This window comes from Spea bombifrons, chromosome 2 (genome assembly GCF_027358695.1).
Source record: "Spea bombifrons isolate aSpeBom1 chromosome 2, aSpeBom1.2.pri, whole genome shotgun sequence".
Taxonomy (NCBI): Eukaryota; Metazoa; Chordata; class Amphibia; order Anura; family Pelobatidae; genus Spea; species Spea bombifrons.
Window position 1 is genome coordinate 10986273 of NC_071088.1, and position 12849 is coordinate 10999121.

Sequence of the window (12849 nt, forward strand, 5' to 3'; positions counted from 1 at the left end):
ACAGATGAGCACCGACAGTGTTCTACAGCCCTAGGAAGGGAAATAATGTGTGAATCGACAGCAGAAAATGTGCTTAGAAATTAAATTGTTCCAATAAAATATGTTGTCATTCTATTAAATGTCGGTTCCATAAGTAACACTAACCATCAAAAGGTCACTCTACACACATGAAATCATGAAAAGGTATTATAGACAGAACACTAGTGATGTCCGGATCATGAACGAATCGTTCATTTGATCCGGTTCTTTTTAGTGATCCGGATGAATCGGTTCACTAGACTGAACGATTCATTTGTAGCGGTTCAGTCTGTGAATCATGCAGCTGTAACCTGATCCTAGAGCTGTGAGTCAGCTGCAGAGCACTCAGACACAGACTCTGGGGTCAGGTTACTGCTCATTAATTCATAGAGTCAGAGAGTCGTTCAAAGAGTCGAATGATCCGAAGAGTCGAATGAACCGAAGAGTCGAATGATCCGAAGAGTCGAATGAACCGAAGAGTCGAATGAACCGAAGAGTCGAATGATCCGAAGAGTCGAATGATTCGAATCTTACAGGGATCCGGATCTTACAAGGATCCGAATCTTACAGAGATTCGAATCATTCAGAGAATATTACTGATACCATACTTTTATAAATAAATACATTAATAATGTTCACACTGCCCCCAGGATTTAGATTCCCCTGAGTTTGCCCCCATTTACCTATAACTGCACCTACAGTTAACTTTATTAAATTAATTAAATTAACCCTCAGTCATCAGCATAAAATTAACCCTTATACCCCATTAACCATAACTGCCCCTGAAATTAACCGTAAAGATCCCATTAACCATAACGGCCCCTGAAATTAACCCTAAAGACCCCATTAACCATAACGGCCCCTGAAATTAACCCTAAATACTCCATTAACCATAACTGCCCCTAAATTAATTGCATATACTCCAGATAAATTACCTAATAAATTGGTATGGTTGATGGGGTCTTTAGTGTTAATTTAGGGGCAGTTATGCTTAATGGGGTGTTTAGGGATAATTTAGGGGCAGTTATGCTTAATGGGGTCTTTAGTGTTAATTTAGGGGCAGTTATGCTTAATGAGGTGTTTAGGGTTAATTTGGGGGCAGTTATGCTTAATGGGGTCTTTAGTGTTAATTTAGGGGCAGTTATGCTTAATGAGGTGTTTAGGGTTAATATGGGGGTAGTTATGCTTAATGGGGTCTTTAGTGTTAATTTAGGGGCAGTTATGCTTAATGAGGTGTTTAGGGTTAATTTGGGGGCAGTTATGCTTAACGGGGTGTTTAGGGTTAATTTAGGGGCAGTTATGCTTAATGGGGTGTTTAGGGTTAATTTGGGGCAGTTATGGTTAATGGGGTGTTAAGGGTTAATTTTAGGGGCAGTCATGGTTGATGGGGTGTTAAGGGTTAATTTTAGGGGCAGTCATGGTTGATGGGGTGTTTAGGGTTAATTTAATGGTGAGGGTTAATTTAATTAATTTAATAAAGTTAGCTTAAGGTGCAGTTGCAGGTAAAGGGGAATGTAAATCCTGGGGGCAGTGATTATTAATGTATTATTTATAACAGTATGGTGATATTCTCTGAATGATTAGAATGCCAATGAAGGCAGAGAGTCGTTCAAAGATCCGGATCTTACAATGATCCGGATCTTACAGTGATCCGGATCTTACAGTGATCCGGATCACTGTAAGATTCGGATCCCTGTAAGATCCGAATCTTTGAACGACTCTCTGCCTTCATTGACATCACTGGAGGCAGGGGGGAGGATTCATAATGAAAGGGGCGGGGCCAATCGTTAGTGTGCCTGCACGGAGTTACTGGAAAACAGTAACTCCGTGCAGGCACACTGAGTGATCCGAAGATCCGGATCATGAATCGGATCATTTCAGTGAACGAATCGAAATGATCCGATTCACTTTAATGATCCGAACTTCCCATCACTAGTAAATTCCAATACAAAGCGGTTCTCAAACTCTCTTTCATAGTTCGGCATCCTCAAACTGCCCCTCCGGATCACTGTAAGAGCCGAATCTTTGAACGACTCTCTGCCTTCATTGACATCACTGGAGGCAGGGGGGAGGATTCATAATGAAAGGGGCGGGGCCAGCCGTTAGTGTGCCTGCACGGAGTTACTGGAAAACAGTAACTCCTGTGAGTCACACTGAGTGATCCGAAGATTCGGATCATGAATCGGATCATTTCAGTGAACGAATCAAAATGATCCGATTCACTTTAATGATCCGAACTTCCCATCACTATGAAACAAAACAAAAAGCCCCATATTCCTCGGCCAATCAAAGCGATGGGCGTGGCTGATGAGCAGGTTTGTTTTCCCCCTTTCGTAACCCGGAAGTGCATCGAGCTGAAGTCACAAAGCACCGCGATCCTTTGCCTTCGAGGAATGAGTTCAGCCCGGTGGTAAGTGATGTTACCCCCGGCGGAGAGGCTCCTGTGTAACCCGCATTATAGGGGCACAGGAGATCCAGTGTGATGGGGGCAGGAGAGGAGACTAATTTCCGGGAGGGGTTGGCGAGCGAGTCCGCTATGTAGGTCGGTGCCCACGGCAGGGATCCAGTTCGGGATAAGCGAGTTTATTTGGGGCAACTGGCCTGCAGGGAGTTAATTTTGGAGAGAAGGGTACTGGTAGGGGACCTGCGTTGGGGTGCTGGCAGTGAAGGGGTGCCGGCAGTGAAGGGGTGCCATCCAGTCAATTCCCCCGGCCCTAGGGGGTAACAGAAAGCTCAGCTTACCCAGGAAGGAGAATAAAGGCCGGTTCTGGGCGCCGCTGGGAACCTCCAGGATTCAGGTGTTTCTCGCAGACCCTTGTGTTGCGGGACCCGGCGGGCTGCGCAGCGTACATCGACAGACTGGGATTTAAACCGCCTTACTTCGTAAAGAATCCGATCTCTACCAATAGCCTATTTTACTTTTACTGATGCTTTTCGCTCTCTTCTTGTTTTGCAGAAGATGGCGGGAGGATACGGCGTGATGTCAGATGATGAAACCATCGATTATTCCGTCCACGAGGCATGGAACGAGGCCACAAACGTCTATTTGATTGTGATTCTCGTCAGCTTTGGACTCTTCATGTATGCAAGGAAGTGAGTTACGTTTGTCTTAGTGGGAGATTCTTCACGACATTCTAGAGTAATAAAGAAAATGTGATATCTAATAATATGTATTAATCCCTTATTTTATAAATAGGTGGCCAATTACTTTCCCAATGGGGGGCATTATGGGGTGGAATTACTGTCACTCTAGAATACTTTGACCTGTAACTGTTTTTGTGCAGAAATAAAAGAAAGATAATGAGGATATTCACGGTTCCTCATGCAGCGGAGACGTCATCCGAGACAAACTTCTACGATGACGTGAAGAAGATTCGCCTACGCCAACAACTGGAGATGTATTGTATCGGTGAGACTGAGCATAAAGTTAATGGGGGGAGTTAAACTAAGTCTGGATTTCTTTTTGTCTATCGAAGTAATATCTAATGCACGTTACCGTCGCTGTATCTGGATATTATTCTATATAAACGAGCAGAAAATAACCTTTGTGCAATACAGCTAGAATTAAAGCAAGTTTAAAGTCCAACAAGAGATTTTAATATAAATCGCTCCCCCTGCACCTTTCCGCATATGGAAGTTATAAGGGTCAGAAGCTTCGCTTTACTGAAGGGTGGGTAGATAAACGGAACAGCGCCCCATCAGAAATGGTAAAGGCTAGTATAGTAAGGGAATTTAAACACGCAAGGGTGTGAGAACATTACATTTCAAAGTCGTTTTTTTTTTAATGTACGGAATTATTTAAACATAATATGTAACCTTTCATCAAGTCGGTGGGCAACCGGAGCAAAAGTGGTGGATGTGTTAACTTTTGCATTTTGATCTAGGATGGTGGCCATTGAATCGAAATATCCTCTAGACTGTAAGTTTACGGACCGGTCTCTATTTACTTAACGTAAATGATCATTTTTAATCTGTCGGTTTTAGTTTTGTCAGACTCTTTGAATGTATGGACTATATGAAGGGCTATATGCACAAATTGTTAGCGCTGTATGAATAAAAGGTAATATTCTTGATGTTTTTCAGCACGGAAACACGATCATCACGGTCAAAGTGACAGCGTCCAGCTTACCGTGGAATGAGGAGAGCTCTGGTCTCGTGTGTTTGTGTGTGTGTGTATATATATATATATATATATATATATATATATATATATATACACATTACAAAGCTTCCGCATGAAGAGGACGTGTTGGCGGGTCACCGCCTGTTACCAGCCACACTAAACATGTTGGTGTCTGTGCAGCGATCAGATGAGGGACCGGATTATATACAAAACCGAACAACAAATACTTTTTTTACATATTTATTTCATGCTTCTAGTGCCATTCTGTACACCCAGTGCCCTCCCGCGGTCTGCCATCTGTACCTCATCTCAAGGAGCTGCCATGTTTATGAGGGCGAAATGTAGTTAACCCATTAAAACTGATAGTCGGCATAAAAAGTATAAATCAGGCTATTAATATGTGGCTTGTGTTTATATTATGACTAAAGATCATCTGAGCAGTTATTACAGATTAAATGGACTACATGTCTGTGCATAGATGTATTATAAATGTATGAAAATGTGTAGTTTTTCTCCTTAATAAAATTCCATGAACCCTGGTTGTACCTTTTGCTTCCCAAAGCTTCTGATTATGTCTCTTAATTAATGATGTCGCTGGTTGAAGAGTTGGGGCTTGCCTGATGCGCAGTGTATGATGTATGTTGTATGCATCTCTTCATTGCATAGTGTGATAGTTATGTACGGTGGTTTTATTGCCCATTGGCATGACACAAAATGTTGGTGTATATTCTTATTAAAATTATGGGGTTATATATGTGTGTGTATGCATTAGCTAAAACTATGGGTATCACACTGGGGAAAAAAGAGATCGTTAAATCATATTTAATTTTGTACAGGAAACACAGGAATAGAGTTTGACTGCAGACTCCGACCTTGATCAGTCCTTGGTCACATCTTCACTCAGTCGTCGGGATAACAATATGCCGATCCCATTCATATCTATATTCCCTTACTGTGTTAACCTCCACCACTCAGTCAGGACATACAGCTACATGCCATGGATTTGATGTTTTTATATCCGGAGCCATCTTGGTCAGTGGCGTAAGTACAGGGGTCGACCCTGCGACTGCTTGTCTTCTCGTGCCCTTTCTACACAATTTTGAACCCTTAATCACGTCGCTTCTTTAAATGTCACTTTATTACTCTGTTAGATTCTCTTGATAAAAGTCCCCAAGAGTTTTGTTTATATTACCACTTATGAGATACTTGGTGTTCTCTTGGTAATATATATATATAAGTCTACATGTATGAGGTCACATAGAACTGTCTCTGTTTTTGTAAGAAAACAAACGTTGTCCATTAAAATGACATGAAATGCATCAGAAATACAGCACAGGCATCATTAATGTTGTAAATGACTGAATGATTGTAGCTGAAAACGGCTGATTTTTAATGGAATAACTTCAGAGGTTCTTTATCACTCCCATCATTCCTGCGTTCCAACGGCACGTTGTGTTTTCTAATCCAAGTTTAACTTTAAAAGGCTAATCAATCGTTAGAAAAACCCCTTTGCAATTGTTACAGCTAGACATTTATTTTCCAAGTGACCCCACATTTTAGAATGGTAGTCTGTGTGTGTATATATACCGTGTATATATATATATATATATATATATATATATATATATGTATATATATATAATGTGTGTGTGTGTGTGTGTGTATATATATATACCGTGTATATAATATATATATATATACATATATATATATAATCACACACTACTGGTTCACAATTATATACTGACATCATAACTGTAAGCATTTTCTAGCCAGCTTGTCGCTGAGAGTTCCGAGCCCCGCCCTGCTATTGTGATGTAACATATGTGCCACGCCCTTCTACTGTGACATAGTGTAGGTTATAAAAGCACTGGCCGTTAGGCCAACAGATGCTTTTGTAAGCTGACAGTACAAGATGAGGAGCATAGCTCTGGTTTTCGTTGTTACTGTTCTGATCCATGCGATCTTCTCTTTGGAGATTTACACAAATAGCTGGGCTGTGCACATACCCGATGGCTCTGTAGAGGCAGAACGTATTGCACAGAAATTCGGTTTCATCAACCTTGGGCAGGTGGTGCTTGGCAGTGATTTCTACCATTTATCTCATCGTGGCATTCAAAGGAAATCCTTCAGCCCTCACTGGGGTAGAAACATTCAACTGAAAAAAGAACCCAAGGTTAGCTGGTTTGAGCAGCAGACGCTGAAGAGAAGGGAGAAAAGACAGCCTGATGTGGTTCCCACAGACCCCCTCTTCAGCTTGCAGTGGTACCTGCATAAGGATATAAATCTTGACTTAGGCATCCAGACTGCTTGGAACCGTGGATATACCGGACGAGGCGTGGTGGTCACCATTCTGGATGACGGACTTGAAAAGGACCACCCCGATCTCGCATTAAACTATGATCCGGAGGCGAGTTACGATTTTAATGACGACGATCCTGACCCTCAGCCCCGATATACCCCATCTAATAAGAACTACCACGGGACCCGCTGTGCAGGCGAGGTGGCTGCGGTTGCCAATAATGATATTTGCGGCGCTGGAGTAGCATACAACGCTAGAATAGGAGGTGTGCGAATGCTGGATGGGATGGACACAGACATTGTTGAAGCTCAGTCGTTGAGTTTGAACCCACAGCATATTGACATTTATAGCGCCAGCTGGGGTCCCTCTGATGATGGAAAGGTACTGGATGGACCAGGAGTGTTGTCTTCTGAGGCTTTTTACAAAGGAATACTAAATGGTCGCGGTGGCCTTGGATCTATCTTTGTTTGGGCATCTGGAAACGGTGGCGGGAATGACAACTGCAACAGTGACGGCTACTCCAACAGTATCTACACTATTGCTGTTGGGGGTGTCACAAAACGTGGAACAGTCCCTTGGTACAGTGAGGCGTGTGCATGCAAACTTACAAGCACTTACAGCAGCAGTGGTGGTGATGAATGGACTGTTATCACCACTGATATACGCCACACGTGTACAGATCAACACACTGGGACTTCCGCCGCCGCTCCACTTGCTGCCGGGATCCTTGCTTTGGCATTGGAGGCAAACCCAGCTCTTACATGGAGGGATATACAACATATCGTGGTAAGAGCGTCCAGTCCTGCCCACCTAATGGCTGACGATTGGGTCATAAATGGAGTGGGAAGAAAAGTGAGCCACTATTTCGGCTACGGACTCTTGCATGCTGGACGAGTAGTGGAGCTGGCCGAAACATGGGAGACAACGCAGCCTCAAAGAAAGTGCCTCATAACAATTGTGAGCACCCCCAAAGAAGTGTATTCAGATCTGATTTTGACTTACAATGTCACTGCCTGTTCTGGGTCCCCCAATCACATAACATCCCTTGAGCATGTCCAAGCCCAAATGTCCCTCAGCTACAGTCGCAGAGGTGACCTGGAAATCTATCTTACCAGTCCTATGGGCACCCGTTCTGTGCTAATGGGCAAGAGACCACATGATACCAGCACTGATGGGTACAAAGATTGGTCCTTCATGACCATACAATCTTGGGATGAAAATCCATTGGGCCTTTGGACCTTAGAACTTAGGAACAGAGGAAACTACACCAACCACGGATTTCTACGTCACGTCACGTTGATTTTGTACGGGACCGATGAACACATGATGTCCAGGAAAATCAAGAAGTCTGTCGTGAGAAAGTGTCTGAGGCTTGATATAAATGGGTCGTGCATAGAATGTTTGGCACCTTATTATACCTTTGGAAAGCTCTGTCTATCTTACTGCCCTGCCAAATACTTTAAGTCTACGGAGAGAGCGGAGGTGTCAGAGCCCAGCAGCTTTCACCTTGTTCGTTCTTGTGCCGCTTGCCACCCATCCTGCTTTACGTGTAAAGGGTCGTCTGCCAATAATTGCACTTCCTGTTCCCCTTTATACGAATATAATGGAAAAGACAACTCATGCGTAAGATCTGACTCCCCAAGTGTAGACTTACAGAACGCCTCATTCATCCGGATCCCTCAAACAACATTAGTGGCAGTGATAATGAGTGCGGCCATTGTAATGGTTATGGGAGCGCTGGTGGTTTTCATTCACTGGTATCTACGAAAAAGATCACGAGTAGACCCCAGTCCCGTCTGATGGGCAACCACCGTGCTCTAAATCAGATCTGGAATCTGCGCAGGGAGGAGATTTCCTCTGCTTTTGAACGCTAATGAGGACAAAGTCAACAAGGGAGAGTAGAGACCCAACCTGACGCGGATAGCACTGTTACACCAATAAAATTCCTTTTACTATTTGGCAAAAATACCTTTTCCTTGCTATATTTTACAAATTTAGATTTTAAGTACCTGGAAATTTTATGTTGAATAATAAAACAATTAAACCGTACTCGCATGCTTGAAGGAAAAGCTTAGACCGATCTCAGATTTCATATCTTGTGTGGATTCCAAAACAAGAATCAAGCATTCTATAGCAATGCACATTGATTAAAGATTGGAAATACATCATTTTTATGTGACTTAATGTCACCACTGACATGTTTTTTTTTTTGCATTTAAGTGACTTAAAAGTTATGTAATAGCCCAGAGGCTATTCCACTTTACATCACACGTAATCATACAGAAAAATATTTTGTTATATCTTACAGAAAATATATTTTGAGCATGAATGTCTATGTGTAAGGGTGAGTGAGCATGGATAAAGTATTATATATTGGAAACAATATTTATTTTGCTTCAGATAATAAACATATAGACAGTGTTATGAGAATCCACACGAATTCTGTATAGTGATGTCCGGATCATGAACGAATCGTTCATTTGATCCGGTTCTTTTTAGTGATCCGGATGAATCGGTTCACTAGACTGAACGATTCATTTGTAGCGGTTCAGTCTGTGAATCATGCAGCTGTAACCTGATCCTAGAGCTGTGAGTCAGCTGCAGAGCACTCAGACACAGACTCTGGGGTCAGGTTACTGCTCATTAATTCATAGAGTCAGAGAGTCGTTCAAAGAGTCGAATGATCCGAAGAGTCGAATGAACCGAAGAGTCGAATGAACCGAAGAGTCGAATGAACCGAAGAGTCGAATGATCCGAAGAGTCGAATGAACCGAATCTTACAGAGATCCGGATCTTACAAGGATCCGAATCTTACAGAGATTCGAATCATTCAGAGAATATTACTGATACCATACTTTTATAAATAAATACATTAATAATGTTCACACTGCCCCCAGGATTTAGATTCCCCTGAGTTTGCCCCCATTTACCTATAACTGCACCTACAGTTAACTTTATTAAATTAATTAAATTAACCCTCAGTCATCAGCATAAAATTAACCCTTATACCCCATTAACCATAACTGCCCCTGAAATTAACCGTAAAGATCCCATTAACCATAACGGCCCCTGAAATTAACCCTAAAGACCCCATTAACCATAACGGCCCCTGAAATTAACCCTAAATACTCCATTAATCATAACTGCCCCTAAATTAATTGCATATACTCCAGATAAATTACCTAATAAATTGGTATGGTTGATGGGGTCTTTAGTGTTAATATAGGGGCAGTTATGCTTAATGGGGTGTTTAGGGATAATTTAGGGGCAGTTATGCTTAATGGGGTCTTTAGTGTTAATTTAGGGGCAGTTATGCTTAATGAGGTCTTTAGTGTTAATTTAGGGGCAGTTATGCTTAATGAGGTGTTTAGGGTTAATATGGGGGTAGTTATGCTTAATGGGGTCTTTAGTGTTAATTTAGGGGCAGTTATGCTTAATGAGGTGTTTAGGGTTAATTTGGGGGCAGTTATGCTTAACGGGGTGTTTAGGGTTAATTTAGGGGCAGTTATGCTTAATGGGGTGTTTAGGGTTAATTTGGGGGCAGTTATGGTTAATGGGGTGTTAAGGGTTAATTTTAGGGGCAGTCATGGTTGATGGGGTGTTAAGGGTTAATTTTAGGGGCAGTCATGGTTGATGGGGTGTTTAGGGTTAATTTAATGGTGAGGGTTAATTTAATTAATTTAATAAAGTTAGCTTAAGGTGCAGTTGCAGGTAAAGGGGAATGTAAATCCTGGGGGCAGTGATTATTAATGTATTATTTATAACAGTATGGTGATATTCTCTGAATGATTAGAATGCCAATGAAGGCAGAGAGTCGTTCAAAGATCCGGATCTTACAATGATCCGTATCTTACAATGATCCGGATCTTACAGTGATCCGGATCTTACAGTGATCTGGATCACTGTAAGATTCGGATCCCTGTAAGATCCGAATCTTTGAACGACTCTCTGCCTTCATTGACATCACTGGAGGCAGGGGGGAGGATTCATAATGAAAGGGGCGGGGCCAATCGTTAGTGTGCCTGCACGGAGTTACTGGAAAACAGTAACATCTGTGAGTCACACTGAGTGATCCGAAGATCCGGATCATGAATCGGATCATTTCAGTGAACAAATCGAAATGATCCGATTCACTTTAATGATCCGAACTTCCCATCACTACAGAACACAAATAATATACGAGTCTGTGTTTAGGAATGCTATAACATGTTTACATCCTTAGGAACCCTAACATGATGACCTGTGACCTTTCTATTGACTTCCTTCTTCCTTTACATCAAGGTAATGGTTGCCATATGGTTTAAGCCATTTACATCTGTGATCGGATCCACAGTTCAAACAGACGGAAGCTACTATGTATATCTGATAATGCACCCATTGATATAGATGTATGCGGCGCCTTAAATGGAACTACTAATGTTCCTTGGGATAGTTTAATTCACTGCAGGTGCCAACATTCATATATGACACACAATATGTAGCACACAAAAATATTCCACAATCGGCTTCCCATGTTTGGACCCACAAGTGTTGACAGAAGCCATTTATTTTCTGTTTCTTATCACTCACCAAACATTCCACACCCATCGCTTATTTCCCAAGAGCGTGAAAAGCGAAGATTTTAGCTCAATGGCTTTTAAAGTGGCCTTTAATAGAGCACAAAACAAAGACTAATGTTTGAGTCGTTGACATCAAGAGATCTCACCCTACTCAAGAACCCTTTGGCACTTTTTTATATTTCAACAGCATTTTTGTCTTTGTTTACAGAACAGTGACAGGTTTGTAATAGTCTGGAAACATGAGAAATGAAAGAATCAAAAAAGGCAGAGCTGGTCCCGTATAATGTATCATTTAATAGGTGAAGAAACTTTGAAGAAATCTCACTGATTTACTTATACAATGTACAGGGCCAGCCAAGCCCTCCCTACAGTAGAAGATCACAGTGGTTGGACCTTCATAATGTATAGTAAGGTCAAGGAGCTGAAACCACAACTCTCCTGCCAAGCGGCCCTTTACTGCATAAACCACAGTATAAAGATACGTTAAAGAGTGAACAGTCACCTTGACAGGTTCTAGAAAAACTCCTCATAGATCGGTACAGGAAATTATTACACTGGTACTGCCATCTTTTGCCACATATCTCAGATTCCATGAGTTGTATCTCTAAACAATGACCCTGATATGATAGTATCAACTTACATCCTACACTTTTTAGCATCCAAATTAATAGACGGGCTCAGCAGAATCCTCTGCTCACATTAAGTGATTTCTCCCCACTCCCCGGCTCCTTGGCTTGTGCAAGAGTTCCAGGGGATCTAACGAGGCCTCCGTGCACATAAAGTGCTTCCATTGATTTTAACGGGAGAACTTTCCTGCCAGAGATCTGCTGCTTCAAGCAGACAAAAGTGGCATGAAAAAATATATCTCGCACTTACTGAAACTCTACATGGATTAAAAAAGAGGGCGTTAGTGTATGTTGGCATTCATGTAATTAGAAATAATATTTAGCCGTGATGCCACAATTAATTCAAGGAGAAAATTGGTTTCCTACCAAGCAGAGCATTTATTAAAGAAAACATTATATAGAAGAAAAATCACTGACATTCTGGTACATTTTAGTTGAATCACCAACAGGGAATCATCGTTTGAAGATATTTTGTTCCATTTGGAAATGTCATGTGTACAGTCCAATCATCTCTTATATGCTCCAGGAACAGGCTCAACATATCATCGGGGACTGGAGATACTAAATTGCAACTTGTGCAAAATAACCATGCGGAAATATTTAATGTACAAGAAAATTGGCAATATGCGTAAATCGGGCACTCCCATGGTACTGGTAGGGCGTACATTTCAGCTCTTCATTAAGTAAACAGTTAATTATATACCTAGGAACTTCTCCTGCCTGCTGAAGCGGAGCTTCCATCTTCCCTCTTTATATGGGAACTGGGCCAGGGAGGCGGGAATATCTATGAACAGGGGAGGAGCTAATCGAGAGACGGCTACATAAAGCCAAAGCCGCAAGTGATCCACCACCTGGAGATCGTAGGTCTGCTCCAGAAGGTCAGTTATCAGGTGAAATAATCAAAGCCTAAGTTATAAACCAGTGAAGCCCCCAACATATTTTTAGAGCTCTAGCCAGTTGTTTGTTGGAATGCTGTGACCATCTTTATAGACATTTGCTTTATTCTGACAGCCTGGTCTCACCAACAGAAGCCTGCTTAGCTGGCCTCTCACCTACAGACACAATGTCTACAATTATAGAGAGAAGGCAGGGCAGATACCATATAACAGATACATTATAACTAAGGGAATGGACGGGCAGCAAAGCAATTGTGAATAACCTCTGCCTCTTGTTTAAGTAAACCTACCTACACTATAATCTTCCCAGTACATTATCATCTGC

At 41.9% G+C, this 12849-nt stretch overlaps 2 protein-coding genes across 2 annotated transcripts; both read left to right on the forward strand.

The window, feature by feature from the left end:
* Positions 1 to 2308: 2308 nt before the first annotated feature.
* On the forward strand, positions 2309 to 4200 carry LOC128474114 (small integral membrane protein 19-like). Its single transcript, XM_053456379.1, has 4 exons — positions 2309 to 2425; positions 2975 to 3111; positions 3303 to 3427; positions 4102 to 4200. The coding sequence occupies exons 2-4, from the start codon at positions 2978 to 2980 to the stop codon at positions 4155 to 4157; spliced, it is 315 nt and encodes a 104-aa protein (XP_053312354.1). The 5' UTR covers positions 2309 to 2425; positions 2975 to 2977; the 3' UTR covers positions 4158 to 4200.
* A 1856-nt stretch (positions 4201 to 6056) lies between these two features.
* Positions 6057 to 8307, forward strand: LOC128472669 (proprotein convertase subtilisin/kexin type 4-like). The gene has a single exon (XM_053454581.1). It carries the CDS (start codon positions 6057 to 6059, stop codon positions 8241 to 8243), a length of 2187 nt encoding a protein of 728 aa, XP_053310556.1. The 3' UTR covers positions 8244 to 8307.
* Positions 8308 to 12849: the final 4542 nt, after the last annotated feature.